Consider the following 25,198-nt stretch of genomic DNA (forward strand, 5'->3'; position numbering starts at 1 on the left):
GCGGGGATGGATGTGGCGGGAGATAGGGTGAGGGGGCGGGCGGGCTGCTCCTGTGAACTTGGCAGCTGGCCAGAGTCGGGGTGCTTGGAAGGGAACGGGGGTAGGAGGTGCACATTTCCTGGGTCTGCTCTGAGCTGGGGACCCTCCCGGGCCCTCCCCAACATCGTGCGGTCTCAGGGGAAGCCATGTCCCACTTCACAGGGGAGGACGACCACGAGCCTCGCAGTGACCGCTCGTCTGGGGACCGTGCGCTCAGCGACCTCCCACACCCCACTCGCTCCCCCGTCAGCCCCTGAGTTCCCACTGCCCAGCCAACCAGCACCGATGCTGGGAGCAAAGTGACCCAGGAGGGAGGGAGGGTCAGGCTGGCCTGATCAGAGGGGGAGGGCATGGGAGCCTGGCGGGGTCAAGGTGGACGCCCTGCTTCCTGCGGGCACCTGCTCTCCCCACATTCACACAGACCCCAGCTGGGTCTCAGGGGTTCCGGCACCTCCTCCCTGCTGGACACCCCATCTTCCTGGGCTCTCCGCCCCATAAATAGAGGCAGGAAAGTTTCAAACAAGGAGCCTCACCTGGGGCCTTGGTGACCATGACTTGAAGAAGGACAGAGGATGTCCCCGTTGGATGGACCTGCGTCCCCTGGGTGTGTGGCCTTGGGTGGGCCACCTGACCTGTCGGGGTTAGGATGGGGTGTGCGATGCACAGCCAGGGCCGAACACCAGGTGTATCCACCTCCTTAGCTTAAAACAGACCCTCCTTTAACAGCTCAGGTCACGGCAGACACACACCCAGACGCATGCAGCCTGAGACACGCAGACACGGACGCTGAGACCCGTATGCACAGCCTCACATGCGAGACACAGAGATACACAGAGACAGGGAGACCCCAGACACACAGAGATATATGGAGAGACACAAATGGACACACACTTGTGGGGCTCACACACGTACCCATGGGCTCACACATACATAGGGCTTACACACACACACACACACACACACTCCAGTGCAGCTCTGGGAGCTGGTTTCCCACACCCGGGGCACCCCCACCCAGCCCAGGCACCCTAAGCTGATGGCTGCCTGGTGGCCTCCAGGCTCCCGGCCAAGAAAGAAGCCTGAGAGGCCCGTCAACTGCACTGGGTATCCCTGGGGTGTGAGGGTGTGGGCAGCTCCTGGGTTCCTTGGGGCAACCCCTCACCTCTGGGCGCAGGCCAAGGAGCCGCCGTCATTTGGTGTGTGCGAGGGGCGGGTGGCCCAGGGGACGCAGAGCTGCTGGGGAGACTCTGGCCTCCTCCTCAGGCTCCTGGGCTCACAGCAGGGCCGAGGCCCCCCAGAGACAGTGAGGCCCCACCTCTCGGGGCTCTGTCTGTAGAAAGGGGCCCGGGGTCACAGTACAGCTGGGCCCAGGGCTGGCCAACGCCACCATCACGGATTCCTCCTCAGCCAGGATGCCAGGGCCGCCCGAAGGGCCCTACCCCCAGGCTGGGGATGCAGGAGCTCTGCCACGGCTGCATCACCCCCCTCTGTCCCCCAAAAGCTGAACCAGCGGAGCTGGGCCCAAGGACCGGGAGTGGGGAGGGGAGACAAGCCCTCTGCCGCTGCCCGCCTGGCATTGGCCCTGGGACCCTCCACACCCCACCTGGGAGGCCGGGCTCCTGCATGAAAGGCTCCAGGACTCCCCACCTCCCACCCGGCCGCACCGCCTTGAGGTCCATGGAGCCTCCTGCAGGGCAGGCCTGGGGCCTGGGCATGGCCAGCTGGAGGCTGCCTGTGGGACCGCCGAGAGTGGGAGGCTCCGGGCCTCCTCTGCCGTGACCCTCAGGCCCCCCGCCCTGGGCGTGACTACTCGGCCTGGCTGGCTGGGGCTAGCCCACCAGCAGAGGTTGCCTAAGGTGGGCAACACCAGGAGGGTGCCCACGGTTTCCTCCAGTGGGAAGAAAGTGCGGGAGAGCCATGTTCTGGGAGAAATGAGTGTTTTTAAAGCCCTAGACCATCTGTCCCCATCCCAACCCTGATTCAGAGAAATGTCCCTCCTCTGCAAGTCTCCTGTCGCCCGCCAGAAATACCCCAGTGTCTGCCCCCTCCCCCGGCTGGGGTTATTTTTGGACGTCCAGGCAGAGATGCCCAAGGCTGTCTGGAGGAGCCCAGGGTGAAGTCTGGGCAGACGTGCATTTAGGGGTTCGAGACCCCCCTTTGGGCCACATACTTATCAGGAAGCCACCAGAAGATGCGGGATTCTCGCCTCAGAGGGGAAGAAGCGTCCATGCAGAGGGGGAGCGACGCAGAACGAACCCCTGGCTTGAGCCCCCTCTCGCCCCTCCCCTGAGGTCACCTCCAGGTGGCCATCCCCTCTCGTGATCACCCAGGGAACCCCACACACACTGTGCTTGTGGGGTCTGCCTGGCTGGACCTACTAGGGTAGCGGACACCATACCTACTCGGCCAAGACAACCAGGAGGGGCTGAGCCCCATCCAGAACCTTCCCAGCAGGGCAACTAGTTGTGGCCCTCTGCCCACCCATGCTGGCCGCCACTGAGGCCCAGCAGGGCCGCCAGGCAACCCCAGAGCCAGCCTCCAGTCCCAGCACCCAGAGTGCAGAGGAAGAAAACCTCCCACCTGACCACGGCCGGGCCAAGCTTCTCATCTCCACACCAGCAGACGAGGCTCCTGAGGCCACTCCCCACCCCACCCTGAGGGTCCCCCATCACCAGCCTCCAGACCCCTGGAGGGGGTGCCGAGGGCACCGGAGGTGACTTCCGGGGAGGGGTTAGAGCAGCTCAAACCTGAGGGATCGGGGGACTTGGGGGAGTGTGCAGGCTGGACGTTTCCTGCCCGGAGTGAGATTGTAGCCCCACCTCACCTTGTCCAGGTTTACAGATGAGGGGCCGGGCTGGGAAAGGGCCATCAATGCCCGAGGTCCTGAGGGAGGGAACGGCAGGGCAGAGGGGACCAGAGAGACCTAGTGAGGCAGCAGGAAACAGCCTGACGCCATACTCATCTTTGGGCATTTCTCCACCGCGGGACTTTTCTTGCCAAAACTGCCCCTTCCGGGTGAGCCCAGACCTCCCGGCTCGTCCCACTGCGGGTCTGCCGGCATCCCTGCACCAGACGCGGGCCCACCGCCCGGAGAGGTGGGTGGGGGGGAAGCACCGAGTGATCGCTGCCCCCCCACCCGCGTGGCAGTGCCCCTGCCGCCCCACCAGCTGCCTGACCCTCGCCGTGCCTCAATGCCCCATCTGTGAAATAGGGACCGTGATGCCCGCCTCCCTACTCCCATCCCAGTGGTCATTGGATGCCCCAGACCACCCGCGCCTCTCGCCCTGACCCCTCCTCCAGGAGGCTGGGCTTGCGTCGCCTCGAGTCCCTCCCCCTCCGGACCTCCGGACCCTCCGAGGGTTGGGGAGGCACCGCCCACCCTGCCTGCGGCGGACCCGCAGCTCTGAGAGCTGCGCCGGGGCGCCACCGTGTGGCTCTTCTGGGAACTGCACTGCCCGGCCTCCTCCTCTGGACGTAACAGCAATAAAGGTGCCACCGCGAGTTACAGTTTACAGCTGCTGAGTGTGCAGCACTGACGCTGAAAGGCTCTGTGCTGAGCACCACCCACGTAGAACGTTCTTAATTCTCCCACAAACCTTCGGATGCGGGGCCTGTTATTTGTCCTCCCTTACAAATGGGGAACCTGGGGGCGAAGCCCCGTAACCAGTGACAGATGGGGTAGGATTTGACCCCAGGAGGTCTGGCTGCAGGACCTTGGTTTTAATCCCATCCCTCTTGCCTGGGCCCCAGGGGGTTGGTACCAGCCCTGTGCACACTGAGGTCTCCTGGGTGGGGGGGGCGCTTAAAAGGAAAGGTTTCCAGCCCAGCTGACCTGATCCAGCTGGCCCAGACACACCCTTCTCAGAGCCACAGGAGGTTCTGGCCTTCCCACCCCACCCCCAAGGCAGGGAGATGGGAACAGAGAGGGTGGAGTGTAGCTTGATAAGGGCCCAGCCGAGCGCTCAGGTCAGTCCGGGGTTGCGGAAGTGGGAGGACCCTCACTCGGCAAGGAACCTGCAGCTGCAGAGGCGTCCCAGAGGCCACACGCCCTGCCCAGAGGCTCAGATGCGACTGCTCTCGTGGGACCCCATGTCCAGCCTGGGCTGGGAACGCAGCCCCACCCTAGGGCAGAACACCCACCTGTGCTGAGCATGCCACTTCCTCCCCTGAGCCTCAGTTTCCCCGTCTGCTAACTGGGAAGACCCCTCGGAGCTGTCGTTCAAGACCGCAGCAGGGGCTGAGGAGCTGACGTACAGCAGGGGCCAGTCCGGAGCTGTGCCCTCTCAGGTATGGTGGGGGGACCTGTCCGGCGCACGTACCCCGGGCAGTGGGCCAGCTCTTCCTGCATGACGACGAACTCCCAAGTGCTGAAGGAGAAACAGGCCCTTTCCCTTGGACAGGCCCAGAGGACATGGTGGGTCCAGTACTTCCTGCCCCTTGGCCACCCCTCAGCCTCGAGGAGGAAGGGACGGCTTCCTCACCCACCCACCGCCGCGAGGGTTAGAGTCTCAGCCCCTGGGCCCGAGCAGCCTCCTCTGCCCAGGTCAGGAGGGGCAGCCCTGTGACAGCAGGTGCACAGGTGCAGGGGGTGTGAGGCCAGGCGTCCACACTCAGCTCCACCAAGCTGCCCGCAAGAGAGATCCTGGGGGCTCCATCCTATGTGAGGCCCTCTGGAGTGTCAGTGGCCTTGTTGGGAGCAGACTAGGCCACACAGGCTCCAGGGCCCCCGACCCTCTCAAATCAAGCTCTCAAACCTGCCCACAGGGCTTCCCTGGTGGCGCAGTGATTGAGGGTCCGCCTGCCGATGCAGGGGACACGGGTTCGTGCCCCGGTCTGGGAAGATGCCACATGCCGCAGAGCAGCTGGGCCCGTGATCTATGGCCGCTGAGCCTGCGCGTCCGGAGCCTGTGCTCCACAACAAGAGAGGCCACAGCAGTGAGAGGCCCGTGTACCGCAAAAAAAAAAAAAAACAAAAAAACGGCCCACAGTCCCAGCCTCACCCCCCAGGAGCATGGCCTTGCACATACCATGGGGCCCTCCTGGGAACCTGGGCCGTCTTCTCCCGACGTGGCATTGTCTGGGCATCTCCAGGGGCAACTTCCAGAGCTGCCTCAGCCCTTAGGGAGACCAGTCTCAACAAGGCACCCATTTTACAGATGAGAACATGGAGGCCAGAGCGCCCTGGCCTGGTCTGGCAGTTCATTCATGCAGTCAACACATTTATTTATTGAGCATCGACTCTGTGCCAGGTCCTGGGTGGGCACAGGGGGCTCAGAGGTGAATCACACGCAGACTCTGCCCTTGAGGCACTCACAGCCTGGCAGGACAGTCGGTCACATCGAAGGACACTCATGATACAGTGTGGTCAGTGTGGTGCTAGAGGTAGCACAGGTGGCCAAGGGAGCACAGAGGAGGAGCCCCTGGCCCAGCCGGGGGGTGGCAAGGGGGCTTCCTGGAGGAGGTGACACCTGAAGAGGGCTTTAGGGAGTGAGCAAGAGTTAGGGTGTCTGGCAGAGGGCGTGGCCTGTGCAAAGAGGTGGGGGGAGACAACAGCACATCTGGGCGGCAGCTGGGAGATGGCAGGCTCTGGTCCAGGAAGGGCAGCGGAGTTAGCAGGGGACGGAGAGCTCTCAGGGCTGTGAAGCAGGTGGCGGTGCGCAGAGGGCCCGCTGGGAGCCAGTGTGGAGGGCGCTCCCGGGGAAGAGGGCGGGGGAACAGCGTGGGCGCGGCCCTGGCGGAGGAATCCGGTCCTGCCCGGGTCCCCTCAGCAGGGCGGGGGCGGGGGCGCGGGCTGCCAGCCCCGAGGCTGCAGGGTGCAGAGCACGGGGTCCAGCGGCTTGAGCGTGGCCTGCTCCAGCAGCCGGAATCGCTGCCCGGGCACCAGCCGGAACTCCAGCCTCTGCAGCAGCTTGGCCATGACCACCTTCACCTCCATCTGTGCGCGCGGGGGCAGGGTGGGGGGGTCAGTGGTGTGAATGAGGGAATGAACAGCAAATGCCACAGGTGCCTGGGTCCCCAGCCCCCAGCCCCCAGCCCAGGGACCCAGAGCAGGGCTCTGAAATGCTTCCTGGACAAGACGTCACCCCGCAGTCACTTCTGGGCAGAAACCCCAGCGCTGGCCCCCTACCTGAGCAAACTGCTGCCCGATGCAGGAGCGGGGTCCCAGGGAGAATGGGAAGTAGGTGAACTTCGGCCTGCGTGCGGGGAGAGAGGGCGTCAGGAGGCAGCCCCGCGACAGTCGTGACAAAGCCAACCTTGTGATGACCGGCTTTGGGCCAGGGCTGGTTTTCGAACATGCTAAAGACATCAACAGCTTACTCGGCTAAGCTCTGGGTCAGCATTGCCTCATTTTATCCTCCTTTGAGCCTTCCGGAAGGAGCTGTTATTATTCCCATTTCAGAGATGGAGGAACTGAGGCTCAGAGAGGCAAAGCAACACCCCCGAGGTCCTACGTCACTCACTTCACTTATTCAGCCGGTCGCATGCCCAGCTCTGGGCAGTCTGGGTCTGGACTCAGGCATCTGTCCCCTGAGCCTGGCTCTCCTCCCCACCACTGCTTCAGTACTTGAAACCATTCACCCCCACAGCCACCTCTAGAGGGAGCCGTTGGTATTCCCATTTCTCAGATAGGAGCATCAAGGTGTGGGGGGGCAGGGAGGCCGTCACTTGCCCAAGTCACAGGCCTTCCCAGTATAAGGGACTGGTTATGAGCACAGACTTTAAAACCAGTCTGAGCTGGGCTCAAACCTTGGTTCTTCCCCTTCCTGGCTGTTCGTCCTTGTGCAAGTTACCTAGCCTCTCTGAGCCGTGATTTCCTCCTTGTAAATGCGGGTAGAGTGGGGTTCACAAGTCCCTCGCAGTGATCTGGAAGGCTATGTGGGCTCAGTGAGCACAGGCAGCTCAGACCAGAGGCCGCTGGGACCAACCTCCCACCAGGTCTCCACTTGTGGACAGCTTGAAGAGAGACTTACTTGGGTGCTTTGGGGCTGAAGCGATCTGGGTTGAAAGTCAGCGGGTCCTCAAAGTATGTGTCCATCCGCCCCATGACATAGGTGCTGAACTGCCGGGCAGAGATCTGCTTGTCTCTGGCTCCGAGGATGGGTCCCCTCGAACCTCCCCAACCTGCTGCAGTCACCCAGTGGGGAGACTTGGAGCAGAGTACCCCCTCCCGCACTCCCCACCCCTGCTCTACTCCACCGGCCCATCTCCCCACCCACACATCTCCCCACCCATCTCTCCACCTGGCCATCTCTCCACCTGCCCATCTGGACCAGTGCGGAATTCCACTGGCCCCTGAAAAGTCTCTAAGAGGAAGAAAGGGGGCAGCCCAACGTGCTGCCAACCAGCTGGGCACGCTACATCATCCCATGCTTGACCTCACCCTATGGGGGGAGCTACAATTATCCCCATTTTACAGATGAGGAAACTGAGGCTCAGAGGTTCATGACTTGCCTGAAGTCACCTGGCAAGTAAGCGGCCAAAATGAGATGCAAACTCAGGTCTGCTGCGAGGCCATCTTTCTCTAGATTCCCGAGAGCTGTTATTATTCAAAGTTTCTCTTCAGCACAAGGCTTGCTTCAGCGGGGTGGGGGTGGGGGAGCCGCAGAGCCCCCACTAGCCTTTCACCTGCACACCTGGTGCCTCCTGATTGAAGTTGATGCTCCCTGCCCCGGCCCCCAGGGGCCATTCATGCCCCATAACTTGGGCCCTGCGCGCTGACCTTCGCACAAAGTGTCTCCCCAAGCCCGTGCTGCCCCTGGTTCTCTGTGTGAGAGTCTAGGGCATCCAGAGCTGGAGGGGGGGCCTGGAGCTGAGTGGGAGCCTAAGACCAGGAGGGGTCTAAGGTCAGCAAAGGGCACCTACTATGTGCCAGACACGTGGTGTGCATTATCCTGTTGGCTCAGGTACCATTATCCCATCTTACAGGGATGGTAGTGAGGCCTGGAGGTTCAGGGTCTTCCCTGAGATGACCCAGCCAGCGGGGAGCAGGGCCGGGATTAGAGCCTGGGTCCGCCCACTCAAGGTCCACGGAGTTGCACACGTGGGTTGAGAGTCAGCCCCAGGGCCTCGCCCTGCCAGATGCAAGGGCGTTCTGAAGAGATGGTCGTTAAGGCAGGTGGTATTATTGGTGCAGGATGTTTTAAAAAAAAATAAAAAGTACAGATACGGAATTCCCTGGCGGTCCAATGGTTAGGACTCCACGCTCTCACTGCCGAGGACCCAGGTTCGATCCCTGGTCTTGGAACTAAAATCCATGGTGTGGCCAAAAAAAAGAAAAAAAAAAAAGAAGCACACATGGATGAAGGTTTGATACGTGCTGGAGAGGGCTTGACAGAGCCCTGGGGACGGGAGACTCAACAGGTGGGACCGGAGCACGTCTTTCTCCTATGTAAAAATAAACATAGGTTCTGTCTGGGGCTGAACTGCATCCCCCTAAAATTCATAAGTTGAAGTCCTAACTTCAGAATGTGACTGTATTTGGAGATAGGCTCTTTAAAGAGGTAATTACGTTAAAATGAGGTCATCGGGGCCCCTAATCCAGTATGACTGGTGTTCTTATAAGAAGAGGAGATTAGGACACAGACACACACAGAGAAGAGGCCAGGTAAGATGGAGGGAGAAGATAGCTGTCTGCAAGCCAAGGAGGGAGGCCTCAGAAGAAACCAACACGCTGACACCTAAATCTTGAACTTCTGGCCTCCAGGACCACGGGAAAATAAATTTCTGCTCTTTAAGCTACTGTGTCCATGATGCTTTGCGATAGTAGCCTCAGCAAACACAGACCCTTACCTCACACCATACGCAAGATCATTTTCAGATAGATAGGAGCTTAACTTTCAAAAGTGTAAAATCGGTAGAAGACAATGTAAGTGAATACTCTTCTGACTTCAAAGCAGGGAAGAATTTCTTAAACAAGACAAAACAAGATAACTAACCACTAAAAAATTTAAGAACGTCAGATCATTAAAAACAAACCACTATCTAGAGATGACATTTGCAACACATCTACCTGATAAAAGATTAACATGTGAATTCGTGAAGACAACTCTACATAATAATAAGAAAAGACAAACGACCCAAGAGAGGGAAATGAACAAACACCTCACAGAAGAGGAGAAACAGGGTAGGGCTGCCCAACCTCACCAGTAGTCGGGAAAGTGCACATCCAGACCACAGCAAAATACTTCCCTTACACTTACTGAACTGGCAAAAAATAAGAAATTGGCCCCTACTAAGTGGTGAGGCAGACAAGGAACAGACTCTCTCTTACACCGCAAGGGAGTGTCTGAACTGGCAAAGCCACTTTGGAAAATAATTTGTCCCTAGTTTATAAAGTTGATCAGTCATCTGTCCTACAACCCAGCCCTCCCACTCCTGGGCACACACCCAAAAAACACATCTGCACATTGCATCAGGACACAAGGACAGGAAAGCTGACAGCGGCAGCTGTGCTCATAATGGCAACAAGCTGGGACCCTCTCAAATGCCTGTTGACCCCGGAATCAATGTGCAATAGTGCAACTCACATGGCAGAATATTACACAGCAGTGAAAATGGATGGCCTACAGCCACACGTGGAAATCTACACTATCTTAGTAGACATTGGACTGAGTCACAAAGCAAGTCCTAGGACATAGTCTCGTGTGGGCGTGCGCACACATGAAGGCGAGGGAATGGCAAGCACAAAATCCAGGAGGGTGACAGCTTTTGGGGGGAATCAGGAGAATGATGCCTACATAGGTGGTTACGTTCTAGTTTTGGGGGCAGGTGGTGGGTTTGGGGAGGTCACTGTGCATGAATGGAGCCTGAATGAATGGATGAATGAGGAAACAGCCAGAGGAAGAAAATGTAAAGGAGAACGGGGTGGGGGGGGGGGAAGTCAACCTCAGTGGGAGGAGGGGCCGTGGAGAGAGAAGGAACTGGGGCAAATTTGGGCCAGCTCTGGAACTGGGCACGTCCCATTCTGCCCCTTGCTGGCTCTGTGACCTCAGGAAAGTAACTTAACCTCTCTGAGCCTCGGCAGCCTCAGCTGTAAATGAGGCAGCTCCCTTTTAGAATCATCCGCTGTAATCTTACACTGGACAGGGGGGTGGGGAGAGAAAATTCATCACAGGGTTACGGTAGGACTCAAACAAGAATGCACGGGGAGGCCAGGGAGGATAACGGGGCCACGGACTTCGGAGGAGTCCCTGACCTCAGCGGACAGCCCCGAATTGACCAGCTAGGGGCAGGCAGGCAGGGCCCCCACGCACCAGGAGCGGGGTGTTGCCGGGGACTCGGATCCCATCGATCAAGGTCTCCTCCTCCAACAGACGAAAGGTGCCCCACGCTGGTGGGTACAGCCTCAGCGACTCTTTGAGGACCTGCAGACACCACACGGGGAGATAACGAGAGACATCAGGAGACCCCATGGAAAGTGCCAGAAGCATGTCCCGAGCCTCTGCTCCATTTCACGGAGCTGAATGTGCGCCCACGGCCGAACTGGGTCCCTGACCCCTGCAAGGTTAGCCTCTTCTGCGTGTCCAACCCCTCATGTGACAGAAGGAGAAACCAAGGCCCAGAGGAGGGGTTGTGCAAAGCCACAGTGCCAGAGACCAGACCAGACCAGAGACCAGAGCCAGGCCTCCCTCTAAACCAGGGCTCCCACCATCCCGAGGACTCTGGCAGCTCGAGGAAGGCCTCCTCCTGTGCTGTGCTGGGGGTTGGAGGGGGGTTCTGCTGAGCCTGGCCCCCAGCTGGGAAGCCTAACGCTTGTGGAACCCAGGCCTAACTGGGTTTTACTAACTGGGCTGGTTTCCATACTGGAATCACCTGGGAAACCGTAGCCGTGCTGGGTCCCGCCCCCAGCGACTCAGTATCATTGGTCTGGAGCAGCCTGGACATGGGCAGTTTTTTAACCTCCCAGGGGATTCTCAGGTGCAGTGACGTTCAAGAACCCCTGTACTAAAGGGTTCAAGGAGGCAGCAGGCTGGTCGATGAATCGCCCACCTCTGCCCAGAAGCTTCTCCCCCATCCCCACACCTGGGACAGGTACTGCAGTCTCCCCAGGTCCTCGCAGTCAAGGTGCCTCTTGGAACCGATGACCTCGTCCACCTCGGCCTGCAGCCTGTCAGTCAGACAAAGACAAGTTCGTCTCCAAGGAGAGATGCCCCACCTTAGTTTTAAGAAGGGCGGGCTGGGAGGAAGCGTGAAGAGAGAGGCCTGGGGCTTCCCTGCTACACACACTGCTCCCCAGCCCCCGTTCTTGAAAGAACCTCCCAGTCCAAACGCAGACGCCCGGGCAGCTGGGAACTACGTTCCAGGCCCTTAAAACATTCACCCGCTGTGTGTGCTGCTCGGAATCGGCTGTGGGAAACAGACCACCACAAAACAAGGTCTTTGCAAAAAGATGCCTATTTCAGCCCGGTTCACAGCAGCTGGAAACAGCAGAAGGAGCGATGCAGGGATGCAGGTACAAGCCTTAGGACGTGCACCATTAGAATAATATGCAGCCGTACAGGTGGACCTGGACCACTTCCCACCCATGATGGGGTCTTTTGTCAAAAGACAGAAAATAACAAGGCTGGTGAGTGTGTGGAGATATCAGAGCCCTTGTGCACGGCGGGCGGGGCTGTAAAGTGGTGCAGCTGCCATAGAAAATGGTATGGAGGCTCCTCAAAAGGGCTTCCCTGGTGGCGCAGTGGTTGAGAGTCCGCCTGCTAATGCAGGGGACACGGGTTCATGCCCCGGTCCGGGAAGATCCCACGTGCCGCGGATCAGCTGGGCCCGTGAGCCATGGCCGCTGAGCCTGCGCGTCCAGAGCCTGTGCTCCGCAACGGGAGAGGCCACAGCAGTGAGAGGCCCGCGTACCGCAAAAAAAAAAGTTAAACACAGAACTACCATGTGATGCAGCAATCCCACTTCTGGGTAGATGGGTCTCAAATAGATATTTACACACCGACGTTCACAGCAGCACTATTCACAATAGCCAAAAAGTGGAAGCAACCCAAGTGTCCACTGATGGATGAATGGATAAACAAGATGCGGTCCATACATACAAGGGAACATCACTCAGACTCAAAAGGGAAGGGCATCCTGCCACTTGCTGCCACACGGATGAACCTTGAGGACATTATGCTGAGTGAAACAAGCCAAACAAAAAGGACAAATACACTATGATTCCGCTCATATGAGGTCCCGGGAGGAGTCAGATTTCTGGAGACAGGAAGTTGAATGGTGGTTGCCAGGGGCTGGAGGGAGACAGGGAGTGAGGAGTTAGTGTTTAACGGGGACAATTTCCGTTTGGGATGCTGAAATGCTCTGGGGATGGATGGTGGTGAAGGATGGTGGTGATGGGTCCACAACGGTGTGAATGTACTTAATGCCACTGAACCATACACTTGAACATGGTTTAAATGGTACATTTTATTATATATATGATATTATATATGGTATATATATGATATACATATATACACATAGACACAATATTAAAAAAAAGAACTTGGGAAGAGGTTGCAAAACTGTGGGGCAATGTTGTGATAATATACTTGGCAAAATTCAGTAATTAATCATGAACTGTCACTGGGTGGGGGGCACACAGGTGGATTTATCATTATAATCATTATTTTAACTTTTCTGCTTTTTTCCAAATTTTTAATAAATACTGTTACGTATCTTTAAACACCCATAAGCTACAGTTGACCCTTGCACAACACAGGAGTGAGGGGCACCGACCCTCCGCACAGTCAAAAATCCGAGTATAACTGTACAGTTGGCCCTGCGTGTCCGTGGTTCCACATCCACGGATTCAACCAACTGCGGATCGTGTGGTGCTGTAGCAGGTGTTTAGTGGAAAATATCCATGTGTAAGTGGACCCGCACGGTTCAAACCCTTGTCATTCAAGGGCCAACGGTGTTATATTCTCAGGCAATCGTTCAGTCTGCCCTTTCCTGCTGGTGATGACAACCGCTGCTCTGATGGACCCTTCCCCACGTCCACGGAGGTCCCACCCCCAAGCCTGTCGGCGGTATTTGCAGAGCGCTCTTACATTTAGCTCAGCCCATCTGTGCCACAGTCCTTGAGGGACACTGTTTGTATTTAAGGAAACCAATGGCCCAGCTCAAATGCCATCTCCCCAGCGATGCCCTCCTTTGTCTTGCCAGCTGCAGACAAGCGCTCCCTCAGCACTTTGCTTGGAATTCTGTTCAGTCCTCAGTGCCAGCCCCCGGCCAGGCCCTGAGTACATCTTGGGAGGGAAAGAGCCACGGCCCTGCCCTCTTGGAGCTTCTGGTTTCATGACTGAAATAGACTCAAAGCAAACAGTCCCAGGAGAAAAGGCATCTGTGAGCTGGGAGGAGGCTAGGAGGGGAAACAGTGTGGATGCTTCAGGGGTCTAAGAAGGCCTCTGAGGAGGGGGAAGAGGAAGGGGGAGGAGGACGAGGGGGAATTCTCCAGGAGAAAAGCAGGAAGAGGAGCTTCTAGAAGTAGGTGCAGCATGTGCAAAGACCCTCGGGTGAAGGGAGGCAGGACACATTGGAGGGGGCTCAGCCGTGGGAGACGGGAGCAGGTGGTCCCCTAGGAACAAGACATCAGATAAACCCCTTCACCAACATCAAGGGGAGCCCCCCATCTCCCCTCCTCGTACCTCGCCAAGATCTCCGGCTGGCGCGACAGCTCCATCACCGTGAATGCCAGGTGATTGGCAGAGGTCTCGTGACCTGCAGGAAAGGAGGAGAGCGGAGGCTCCACGAAGCCTACGGGGCTGCCGCTGTCCCAGCCTGCCTGGCCTCTGAGACCCCAAGCCCCTGGCAGTAGTTCAAGCCCTCACTTCTCCCCCTTGGCTGAGCCAGACGTACGGATACGAGGGAGACGCCTGTCCACCTCCGCGTTCCTGGTGCCACCTATGTTGTCAAAGAAATGGCCTTCGCCCCATGCATCCTGTCTCACACCCTAAAAGCCCCTTGCTCCAACCATCCTTGTGCCTTGCCTGGCCTGGAGGGATATTCGTCCCCGTTTTGCAGAAGAGCAAGCTGAGGCTGAGAGGAATGTGTCCCTCTTCGGTCACACAGCAGGAGGAACAGAGCTAGGACTCAAGTCAAGCACAGCTTTCAAGCCCAAAGCCCATGTAGCTGCGGGCACCAGCCCCTGAGGTCTGGAGACGGTGCATCTCCTGTCCCGGGGACCGACTTCCCAGGTGCAGAGGGCTGATTCTGGGTTCCGGCAGGATCTGGTCAAGTTGATAGCATCAACCCCACCCCCACCTCGGTTGGCCAGGGAGGGAGCCGAGTTGCACCACTCTCCTCTAAAGGGGTAGGGAGCTTAACAGGTGGCAACCACTGCCAGCCAGGGGGCCCCAGGGGCTGCTCGAATGCAAGAGAAGGGCCTACACCTTCCAGCAAGTAGGTGCTGGGAAGGAGGTCCAACTGCTCCCAGGGCTGGAATGTGGGCAAGTCACGGCCAGGGGACCCCAGAGGGGAGGCCGGGCAGGGGAATCAGAAGTGGCCGGAAGTCCCAGCCTGGCCCTGGCTCTGCATTGCCAGCAGTGACTCAGTTTCCTCAAAGGACAATGGGAGGAGAGACACAGCTGTCCTCTCCCCGGCCCCTTGCGGTAGGGGCACAGGGCTTGTGGTAGGCTGCGAGGAGGACGTGAGGGAAGTTATTAAACCCCAGCTGGAAGGCTGGATGGACATCCCCATTTTACAGATGAGGAAACTGAGGCCCAGGCTACAGAGCCGGCCTATGGAAGAACCACGTCCCGGACTCGGGCCCCTGGCTCACAGCATGAAGACCAGCCAGCCTTCATTCGGCAAGCACTTTATCACGTGCAGAGGACGGTGCCCTGAAGTCCTGCTCCAGCCCTACTGCTCCAGGTCTCCTGGGCTATCTGCGAATGTGACCCCCACCTGGAGGGCCCTCTTCCACGCCGTCCACATGGCAGACCCCTCCCCCTTCGTGACCCTCTCACAGGGGAGGCAGGCTTCCTCCTCTGAAAATCCACTGCCCAGCAAGGCAATTCTGTCTGTCTGTCCACCTCCACAATCAGACTATGAAGTATCCCTCATCTTGTTCATCTCTGTCTTCCCTGTGCCTGGTCTTCGTTCATCTCATCCAATCTTTATGAGTACCTACGGCACTGGGCCCTGGGAATACACAGGTGAGCAAAACAACATAACCCCTGGTTCACCGAGCACGCAATCTGCTGGGGGAGACAGACCTTAGCAAATTACACCGATAAACACACAACTTAACACTGTGAGATGTGTGGGCAGAGAGGAGCTCTGGGCGCCATGGGGAGCTTCTAACTGGGGCCTGATGAGTCTGGGCAATCCCTGAGGGCTTCCGTGAGGTAGAGACACCTAAGGGATTGCTGAGAAGGGTGAGGAGAAGTTTTCCAGGTGAAGGACAGCGCTCAAGAAATATTTGATGAGCGAATGAATAAGGTTGCTTAGCACATCTTCCGCTGCTAGTGTACGGAAGGTCTCGGCATAAATTTTGAGTGAGGCAGAGACTTGAATTCAAGTGGTCAACCTCTCCTGAGCCCAAAAAGGCAGCTTCACAAATCCTCACCATCGCCAGCTCCAGAAGCAGGTGGGAGGCCACGAAGACAGCCTCCTGGGCCTCGCCAAGCTAAGAGAGAGGGCATCTGCTCCCCTCACTCCAGCCCCCCAGTTCCACAGCAGAACTCTGCTCAGACTGTCTAAGAAAATCTCTGAGCCAGGGTTTAAGCCATCCACGGTCCCCTTCACTCCTGCAAAGCTCTGAACCTTTGGTGGCTACAAACCAGCAATGAAGAAGGTGACGAAGTTGTCCAGCAGAATCTCGTCGTCCTGGGCCCCCTCTTCAGCTGAAAGACAAGGCGAGTCTCAGAGCCCCAGGAGGAGATGCCGCCTGGGACACTAAGAATCCTGGTCTCCTCCCCACTCCCCGCTCCCCTAGAGCCAGACAGAACCAGCTGGAGTCAGCTGATGGGGGGCACCCTCGCTGCCTGGCCCTCCCAAGGCTGGCACCTTTGAGAATCTGTGTGAGGATGTCAGCAGGCACGTCCTCCCCCCTCTGCAGGGCCTCCCGGCGGCGCTGGACACAGTCCTTGCCAACCTGACGCAGGAAACGCACGCTCTCCCGGACCTCGCGAAGCTGCTTCCACTTCCCCGGCATAAACTGAATGAGAGTTCCAGCTCAGCGTGGTGGACTGGACACACACTCTCCCTCTCCCCTGTCCCCCCAACTCCAAAATGACTTCAGAAATCCACAGCGGCACCGGCAAGCTGGGAGGGTGGAAGAATGTGAGAACATTCTAGAAAAGATCAAGTAGCCAGGAGACTTTATCAGAATGATGGGCTATGGGGAATTCTCTGGCGGTCCAGTGGTTAGGGCACTTTCACTGCCGGGGCCCCGGGTTCGATCCCTGGTCTGGCAACTAAGATGCCGCAAGCCATGTGGCCCAAGCCCAAGCCCTGGCTTCCCCTTCCTGCCCCAAATCCCTAGAAATGACGGGAAAGACGCCTTAAAGTGTCCACAGAGCACTGGAAAATAAGAAGGGATTCCTGAAGGATGGAGGCAATTAGGATCACATCGAAGGAGGAAACTTCAGCCAGAGGGAAGTAGAGCGAAATTAACTGCTGAAAAGGTGCGGTGGAATCAGGGGACTCTAAGCTCAGAGTCTGAAGTCCCAGGGTACAGAAGGGGGCCCTGAGCATCTGTCTGGGAATCAACTCAAGTACTGTAGCGGAGCAGGACTCCATGGGGTCTTCCCAGAACAGACACCCCCACCCCCATGTCCTCCGCCTGCCTCTTGTCTATAGAAAAACCTTAGCCTCCTAGGCCTTCCCCGAGCTCCAAAGAGTGAATTTAATCAGAGAAGGGGGAGAATGCAGAAAGAAAGGGAAACAGTCCAGCAAGACAAAATAATAGTTCAACTATTAAACAAAGTCAAGAATCTTTAGTTCCTCCTCAAGGGCTACAGAGAATATTCTGAGCCATGTCCTTTGAGCTGTTTTCCAGATACTGAAGCCCCCACCAGGTGGGAGAAGTTAACTGTATGCTGCGCACCAGCACGGAGACCCCAGACTGGTTGGAACCAGAAGGTTGATGATGTTGACTCCCGATTACCTCACCACCAAGTAATCAGAAGGTTGTCCACAAGCTAATCACATACCCACACCCTCCCTCCACCCCAAACACACACCCCCGTCTTTAAAAACCTTTCCCTGAAAGCCTTCAGGGAGTTTGGGCCTTTTAAGCCCTAGCTGCCTAGACTCCTTGCTTGGGGCCCTGCGATAAATGCTGCACTTTCCCTCACCACAACCCAGTATCAATATATTGGCTTTACTGCGCGTGGGCAAGCAGACCCAAGTTCGGTTTGGTAACAGTGCCACCTTTCCCCCTTCTTCTTCCTTCATGCCTGGAACAAGGAGGCGATAGCTGGATCTGCAGCAGCCATCTTATAACAATGAGGTGATGTGCTAGAGACAGTGGAACAGAAAGACAGAAAAATCCAGGAATATCTGACATTGTGGGGTCAGCATTGCCGTCCTGCTTCAGGATCATTTCACACGAGAGAAAGATTTACTCCTAATTTACTTAAACCACTTCTATTTTCAGCCCCTACTTTAGGGGATGTATGCAAATCCTAACTGATTTGCAAGTCACTTCAGACATATCAGAGCTCAAAACCCATTCTGAAAAACATCACAGGAGGAAGTTCTCCAGCAAATGAGGACAAGACAAGCTACGATGGCAGGTACCTTTGCCAGAGTGTTTCGGGATGCACTGATGCCCTCCAGGATCAGTTTCACTTTCCGGGACAGAGGCTTCTGGGCACCCAGCAGCATGCTGGTCTCCATCCCAAAAGCTGCCTGGGGGAGAGAGAAGGGCAAGGTCATACGTGGGTGATGGGAGGACTGAAGACCCAGGGCAGAGCCTGAGCTAAGGGTTGTGTGCACCATGTCATCGACTCCTTACGACAACCCATGATAATCCCGAACGTGTGGGATGTGGTAGGATTAAGTGGCACATAGTAGCCACTCAACAAACCTTGGCTTCCTTCCTTGACAAGATGCATTTCCCCTGAAATGCAGCCTTCCTTGTGTGTCTCTTTCACACCCAGTTTCCCAGTGAATTGTTGAATGGTGACGACTTCACTCACTGTGCCTGAACTCCATCCTTAACCTGGGTTGGGGGTTATCTGGGCCACTGCTGAGACAGCCAGGGTCAAAAGTCAAGCAATACCCCATGGGGGCTGCTGAGGGGGTGGTAGGCTGGGAGTCAGGCAGACCTGAGATCCAGTCCTAGTCCTGCCACTGACCAGCCAAAGGCCTGTCTCCGCATCTCTTTGTGTCCATTTCTAGAGAATGAGTTAGGTAGCTCCAACCTCACACTGTTGTTTTAAAAGTTCGAGGAGATAAAACAGATGACCCCCCCCCAGCCCAGAGAAGGGGCAGCTTATATGTGGAGAAGTGGGGAGAGGGGAGGGAAGCAAGCAGGAAAGAGGGAGGGAAGAAGTACCCTCTGCCCGTGTGGCCCTCCCCACGGCCACTCTGCCATCCCCCCATCACCTTGGCCAGGATGTCCATGGTGGTGCAGGTCAGCATATCCTGCATGGACACCGGAGTCTGCCCATCCGCCTTGGCTTCCAGAATCTCCACCAGCTGCTCCGCTTTCTCATTGAATGTTTCCATCAAGCTAACCAAGGAGCTGAGGAAACAGCACAGACATCAGCGGCCACTGGGACCAGCCCAGGGCTGCGGACATCTTGTGCCCCCCTTTCTGAAGGGAGACCAGTGTGCAGAGTGGAGGTGGGGGCCCCTCCCAGCCTTTCTGGTCTCCCCTTAAGACCCAGCTCACAGGATGGGGCTGCAGTAATCAAACTAAGCCTTGGATTTCACCAGCCCCCTCCATTCAGGATGGCCACTGTCCCTTTACCCTTGTTTTAATGGTTTCATGGGTCCTCTGTTTGCCACTTGGCCCTTCAACTCCGACCCCAAAGAGACATGGCAATGTAGAAACTCCAGAAGACAGTGGGAAGGAAGGGAAGAAAGGCCTCTGGGGCCTCTTAGAGTCCATGAAGTTTCCCCTCCAACCTCTTGGTTGCACTGCCCACTCTCCTTACCTGCCCTGCCTGGGGCCACCATCTGCAGCCTTTTGTTATCCCATTTCACTCTCTGTCCTTGAGCAATCATAGTGCCCAACGCTACACAGAAGTGAGTCCTCTGACCCAGAGCTCCCAACCCACAGCGCCCCCGTCCCGGGACAGCTACCTGGCTTGTCTGCCTGGCATACAGCTTAGAAAGAGGTATGGAAGGATGTGCTCCAAACTCACAAAAATGGTATCCCTGAGGGAGTGAAAAGGGGGGAACTTGTCCCTTTGTACATTACATATTTCTGGATTTTTACAAAGAGAAAGTGCTGCTTTTGAAATTAAAAGTCATTTTTAATGTTAGCAATCTGGGTAAAGGGTATAAGGGTGTTTTTTTTCTCCTATTCTTATTCTTGAAACTTATCTAGAAATTTGAAATTATTTCCAAATAAGAGATTTTAAAAAACAGTAAAGAGAGCAAATTGGGGAAGAGAAAAAAAAAAGTAACTTTTTTAATTAGGAAAGACTATCCACTCTTCGTTGCCGATCAGCCAGCCCTGCTCTGTTTCCCGGCTCTAGCGCAGGCCCCAGCATCTGTCTGGTCACTGCTGCTCCCACCCCATGCTGGCTGCATGTCTTGTTCTCTGTGGCCCAGGCATATAATGAAAGCACCACTCGAATCTGGTCCCTTGCCCACCTAAAATGCTTTGAAGCACCCTGTTGTGAGGGAGGGTAAATCCTCACCTGGGCCCAGGAGGCTGTCTGCTCTCGTTCATTCCCGCCTGCAGCCCTGCTTTCCTGTTACAATGACCTGTTATCTTCTCCAAAGCCCAATGCTCCTTCCCTTCTCAGGGCCTTTGCACATGTTGTCCCCTCTGCCTGAGCTGTCTCCCCTCCCACCCACCATCCCTATGCCTCATAACACCTTAACATCTGCCCTCTCTCCAGGTGGACACACAAATGCCACATCCTCAGGGAAATGTCTCTTAAGCCTAAGTAGTCCCAATATATGCTCCCATAGTACCCTTGACTTCTTTTCATAACACTTACATGGTTTGCAAGTATATATTTATTTGCAAGATTCTTTGTAGTTGTCTTTTTTTAAAAAAAAATCACATACAAATTGACTATTTGGATCCCATGCGCTGGTTACCACACCAGTACTGAATCCCTTGCAGCTACTGCAGATACAAAATATTGGACTGGGGCTTCTCTGGTGACGCAGTGGTTGAGAGTCCGCCTGCAGATGCAGGGTAAACGGGTTCGTGCCCCGGTCCGGGAGGATCCCACATGCCGCGGAACTGCTGGGCCCGTGAGCCATGGCCACTGAGCCTGCGCGTCCGGAGCCTGTGCTCCGCAACGGGAGAGGCCACAGCAGTGAGAGGCCCGTGTACCGAAAAAAATATATATATATCGGACTGGAATGTTAGCGGTACAGTAAAATCCCAACCCCTTGTCTTTTTTTTTTTTTTTTGCGGTACGCGGGCCTCTCACTGCTGTGGCCTCTCCCATTGCAGAGCACAGGCTCCGGACGCGCAGGCTCAGTGGCCATGGCTCACGGGCCCAGTGGCTCCGAGGCATGTGGGATCCTCCCGGACCGGGCACAAACCCGCGTCCCCTGCATCGGCAGGCAGACTCTCAACCACTGCGCCACCAGGGAAGCCCCTTTTTGCATTTTTTAAAACGTCTTTATTGGAGTACAATTGCTTTACAATGGTGTGTTAGTTTCTGCTTTATGACCAAGTGAATCAGCTATACGTATACACGTTCCCATAACTCCTCCCTCTTGCGTCTCCCTCCCACCCTCCCTATCCCACTCCTCTAGGTGGTCACAAAACACCGAGCTGCTCTCCCCGTGCGATGCGGCTGCTTCCCACTAGCTGTCTAGTTTACATTTCCTTGTCTTCTATGGAATGATTGGGACCAAGATTTTCAGTAAAATTAACATCTAGAAAAGCAGAAACTGGCAGTTCATTATCACGATTTTATTAAAAGTATATAATGATGTTCTCTGTAGATAACGGCTGGAGGTGAAACTCACCAGTGGTTCCTATTTTTTTCCTCAGTAGTGAATTCGGATTAACCAGGGGTCACTGACACTTTCATAAACACAGAAATCTCCCAAAGCTTCTTTCATGCAACTTTGTGAATTTTGCATTTCCAGTAAAATAGTCATCGCTTAGCCGGCTACCTTATTGTGAAACTAAAAAATAAGAATATGTGGTGATGGTTGCATAACAATGTGAATGTACTTAATACCACTGAACTGTACACCTGAAAATGCGCAAGATGGTACATTTTATGTTATGTGTATCTTACCACAATTTAAAATTTTTTAAATAAAAATGTGAAAGCACTTAATAAAATGTAAAGTGCAGTTCAAACGTGAGGTTCAGGGGCTTCCCTGGTGGCGCAGTGGTTGAGAGTCCGCCTGCCGATGCAGGGGACGCGGGTTCGTGCCCCGGTCCGGGAAGATCCCACGTGCCGCGGAGCGGCTGGGCCCGTGAGCCATGGCCACTGAGCCTGCGCGTCCGGAGCCTGTGCTCCGCAACGGGAGAGGCCACAACAGTGAGAGGCCCGCGTACCGCAAAAAAACGTGAGGTTCAGTGTAATGGAGAGGGTCAACCAAAACAGTGCTGCTGGTATTTATATCATGAGCACTATGGGCGGCCATCTGGTTAGAATCTATGTCCTCCCATAACCTCAAAGCTTCCTGAGGGTGGGACCACGTCACCTTGGTTGGCCTTCATAACCCTGGCACTTGGCACAAGTATTCATTAAATAAACGCCTCCTGCTAGTCTATTCCTTTTATCATTCCTGGCAACTTTCCAGTAAGACCAAGACTGCTCCACGTATTCATTCTATGGACATTCCTGGAGGGCTTGTGAAGTGCCTGGTGCCGTGCTGGGTGCAGGGGTCCAGGAACAGGGCACATCTTCTGCCTTCACGGACCCGAGGTCTAGTGAGGGAGGCAGATTGAATGAGAATCTTTGCAGTGGATGTGACAAGAGCCATCATGGAGACATGAACTCAGTCTTGGAAAGTCAGGAAACAGTTCCCCAAAGCAGTGACATCTTAGCTGGGTATCAAAGGAGTCAGAGGAATTTCCTGGGGTAGCACGGAAGGCAGAGAGAATGGCAGCAACACAGGCAGAGATGCCAGAAAGAGCCCAGCGTTTCCAGAAAGGTGGAGACGAGAGGGTCCAAATGTTGGAAGGGTCTCAGGGGCAGACTAAGGGGGAGTGAGGTCTGACCTTCATCTTTCAGATCATAGGGAGCCATTGAAGGCTTCAGGACAGAGGAGAGATGTGGTCAGATCTGAGTTTCAGCAAGATCTCTCCAGGGCGGTCAGGTGGATGCATTGGAGGAGGGAGACAGGAGGCGGGGAGGCCAGGGAGGAGGCTGTGATGAAAGTCTAGGTGAAAATGTTTATACGGTTGTCCACAGACTACATACAAAACAGTAACTTCACAGTGGAGAAGCCTGGAGGCTCCCTTAACCAAGAGAGCAGTTAACATCTCCAACAATGAGACAGATCAACACATGCTTCCAGATAACAATGCCCTAAGGAGGATACAACATTACTCCTGGGCCATTCCTGCCAAAAAAGGCACAACCTGAGTGTAATTGAACAGAAATAGCAGACAAACAAAACTGAAGGATGTTCTAGGAAATCGGCCTGTAATCTTAAGGTCAAGAAATTTAAGGAAAGACTAAAAACTGTTCTAGAATGAAGGAGGCTAAAGAGATATGGTAACTGGTACTTCCCTGGTAGCGCAATGGTTAAGAATCCACCTGCCAATGTAGCGGACGTGGGTTCGAGCCCTGGTCTGGGAAGATCCCACATGTCGTGGAGCAACTAAGCCTGTGGGCCACAACTACTGAGCCCACGCACCAAAACTACTGAGCCTGCGCTCTACAGCCCACAGGCCACAACTACTGAGCCCGCGTGCCACAACTACTGAAGCCCATGGGCTTAGAGCCCGTGCTCTGCAGAAAGAGAAGGCATTGCAATAAGAAGCGCACGCACCGCAGTGAAGATTAGCCCCCGCTCACCGCAACTAGAGAAAAGCCTGCGTGCAGCAACGAACACCCAATGCAGCCAAAAATAAATGAATTAATTTAATTAAATTACTTAAAATAAAAATAAATAAATAAAATAAAGAGATACAGTAACTAAACCTGACACATGGACCTGGATTGGATCCTAGACAAGAATACAAAAAGCTGTCATTACACAAGTGACAAAATTTGAATATGGATTATGGATTAGATAACAGTATTGGATTAATGTTAAATGTCCTCATTTTGATAACTGAACTGCAGTCATGTAAAAGAATGTCCATGATCATAGGAAATACACACAGAAGCATTTAAGGGAAGAGATTACAATGTCTCCAACTTACTCTCAAATAACTTAAAAAACACGCACTATGCAAAAATGTGTATACATACACACACAGAGAGAAAATTATAAATATATTTATATATCCACATAAAGAAGAAATGACAAAACATATGGTGATTTAAACGATAAACAATTAAGTGGATCTGGGTAAAAGATAGACAGAAGTCCCTTAGACTATTCTGACAATTTTTCTGTAAATTTGAAATTATATCAAAATAAAAGACTATCTTCCTCAAAATGTTAAACATAGAATTACCATATGACCCAGCAATCCCATTACTATATACCCAAGAGAAATATATCCACCCAAAAATGTTGATAGCAGCATTATTCGCAATAGCCACAAAGTAAAAACAACTTAAATGTCCATCAACTGATGAATGGAAAATTAAATGTGGTAAATGTCCATCAACTGATGAATGGAAAATTAAATGTGGTATGTTCACGCAATGGAATCTTATTTGGTAATAAAAAAGAATGAAGTTCTGACACATGCTATAATGTGGATGAGCCTTGAACATATTATGCTAAGTGAAATAAACCAGGCATAAAAGAAATGTTGTACGATTCCATTTATAAGAAATGTATAGAATATGAAAACCCATAGAGACAGAAATTAAATTAGTGGTTGTCGGAAGCTGCAGGCATTGCCAGGAAATAAGGAGTGACTGATTTGGGGGGTGATGAAAATGTTTTAAAATCAACCGTGGGGATGGTTGTACACGTTTGTGAATATACTGAAAACCATTGAATTGTACCTGCAAATGGGTGAATTGTATAGTATTTGAATTATATCTCATGAAAACAGCTATTTTAAAAATAAAATGTTACCAAAACATGAAAACGATAATCAATGAAAAAGCCCAGACAAGGAGTGATAAAGTCTGAGCCAAGGGAGCTGCTGGGGGACAGGGACCCCACACCTCCAGGCCTCGTGGTCATTCAGCTCCTGACGCCCACAGACTACTTGGGGGCCTCTCAGACGCCCACCCCGCTGGCTGTCTCGGTCTCTCTTTGGCCAGTAATGCCGTGTCCTTCCTCTCTCCCTTCAGCCTGGGGGGAGGTGAAGCCCCTTCCAATGAAGGCTTGCCCTTGCCAAGCCCACCCAGGCTGGCGGCCCAGCACCGCCTCTGAGCAACCAGCCGTGACCCCAGGCCTGTCTGCGGCCACACTCACCTCCGGCTGAAGGCCAGGTCCATGACCCTGCGCTGTTTGTGCCAGCGCTCATAGTCGCATTCGGACACTAAGCCTTGGCCGAACAGCCTGCGGAAGAGACAAACGCTTGATGTGAGCCACGGGGTGAGGGAATGAGAATTGACTGCCCGACGGGGTCGGGTCACCTTTTGGGGTGATGAAGATGTTCTAGAACCAGGCAATGGTGATGGCTGCACCACACGGTGAATGTTACAATGCCACTGAATTGTAATTCCAATGCGGTCGAAACGGTGAATTTTATGTGATGTGAATTTTACCGTAATACATACATACATACGTAAGGGTGATTGTGTGCCCCAACCTCAGTGACCCCTGCATTCCCACCTGCCATCCGGAGGGGAAAGGACGAGAAGGAAGGTGCTGGTGACAAGAGCGGTGACCACCACAGATGGCCCCTGTTGTGCGCTCGGCAGCCAGGGTATTGGGACTTAATGCTACATCCAAAACTCTGGACCCTGTGAACCCTCCACCTGCAGCCAGA

The 25,198-nt window shown here is 54.7% G+C and overlaps 1 protein-coding gene across 1 annotated transcript in view; it reads right to left on the reverse strand.

Moving 5' to 3' along the window:
• Nucleotides 1-5,800: 5,800 nt before the first annotated feature.
• The window catches only part of LOC132529114 (cholesterol 24-hydroxylase), a 33,483-nt gene continuing 14,085 nt past the window's right edge, over nucleotides 5,801-25,198 (reverse strand). The window contains exons 5-15 of the mRNA XM_060165385.1: nucleotides 24,679-24,765; nucleotides 18,574-18,712; nucleotides 17,764-17,874; nucleotides 16,027-16,177; nucleotides 15,801-15,863; nucleotides 13,665-13,737; nucleotides 11,059-11,143; nucleotides 10,290-10,400; nucleotides 7,008-7,096; nucleotides 6,164-6,230; nucleotides 5,801-5,971 (exon numbers count right to left, since the gene is read on the reverse strand). Of these exons, the coding sequence (XP_060021368.1) occupies nucleotides 5,801-5,971; nucleotides 6,164-6,230; nucleotides 7,008-7,096; nucleotides 10,290-10,400; nucleotides 11,059-11,143; nucleotides 13,665-13,737; nucleotides 15,801-15,863; nucleotides 16,027-16,177; nucleotides 17,764-17,874; nucleotides 18,574-18,712; nucleotides 24,679-24,765 (1,147 nt within the window). The remainder of the gene's footprint in view (nucleotides 5,972-6,163; nucleotides 6,231-7,007; nucleotides 7,097-10,289; nucleotides 10,401-11,058; nucleotides 11,144-13,664; nucleotides 13,738-15,800; nucleotides 15,864-16,026; nucleotides 16,178-17,763; nucleotides 17,875-18,573; nucleotides 18,713-24,678; nucleotides 24,766-25,198) is intronic.

The sequence above is a fragment of the Lagenorhynchus albirostris genome, chromosome 1, assembly GCF_949774975.1.
Source record: "Lagenorhynchus albirostris chromosome 1, mLagAlb1.1, whole genome shotgun sequence".
NCBI lineage: Eukaryota > Metazoa > Chordata > Mammalia > Artiodactyla > Delphinidae > Lagenorhynchus > Lagenorhynchus albirostris.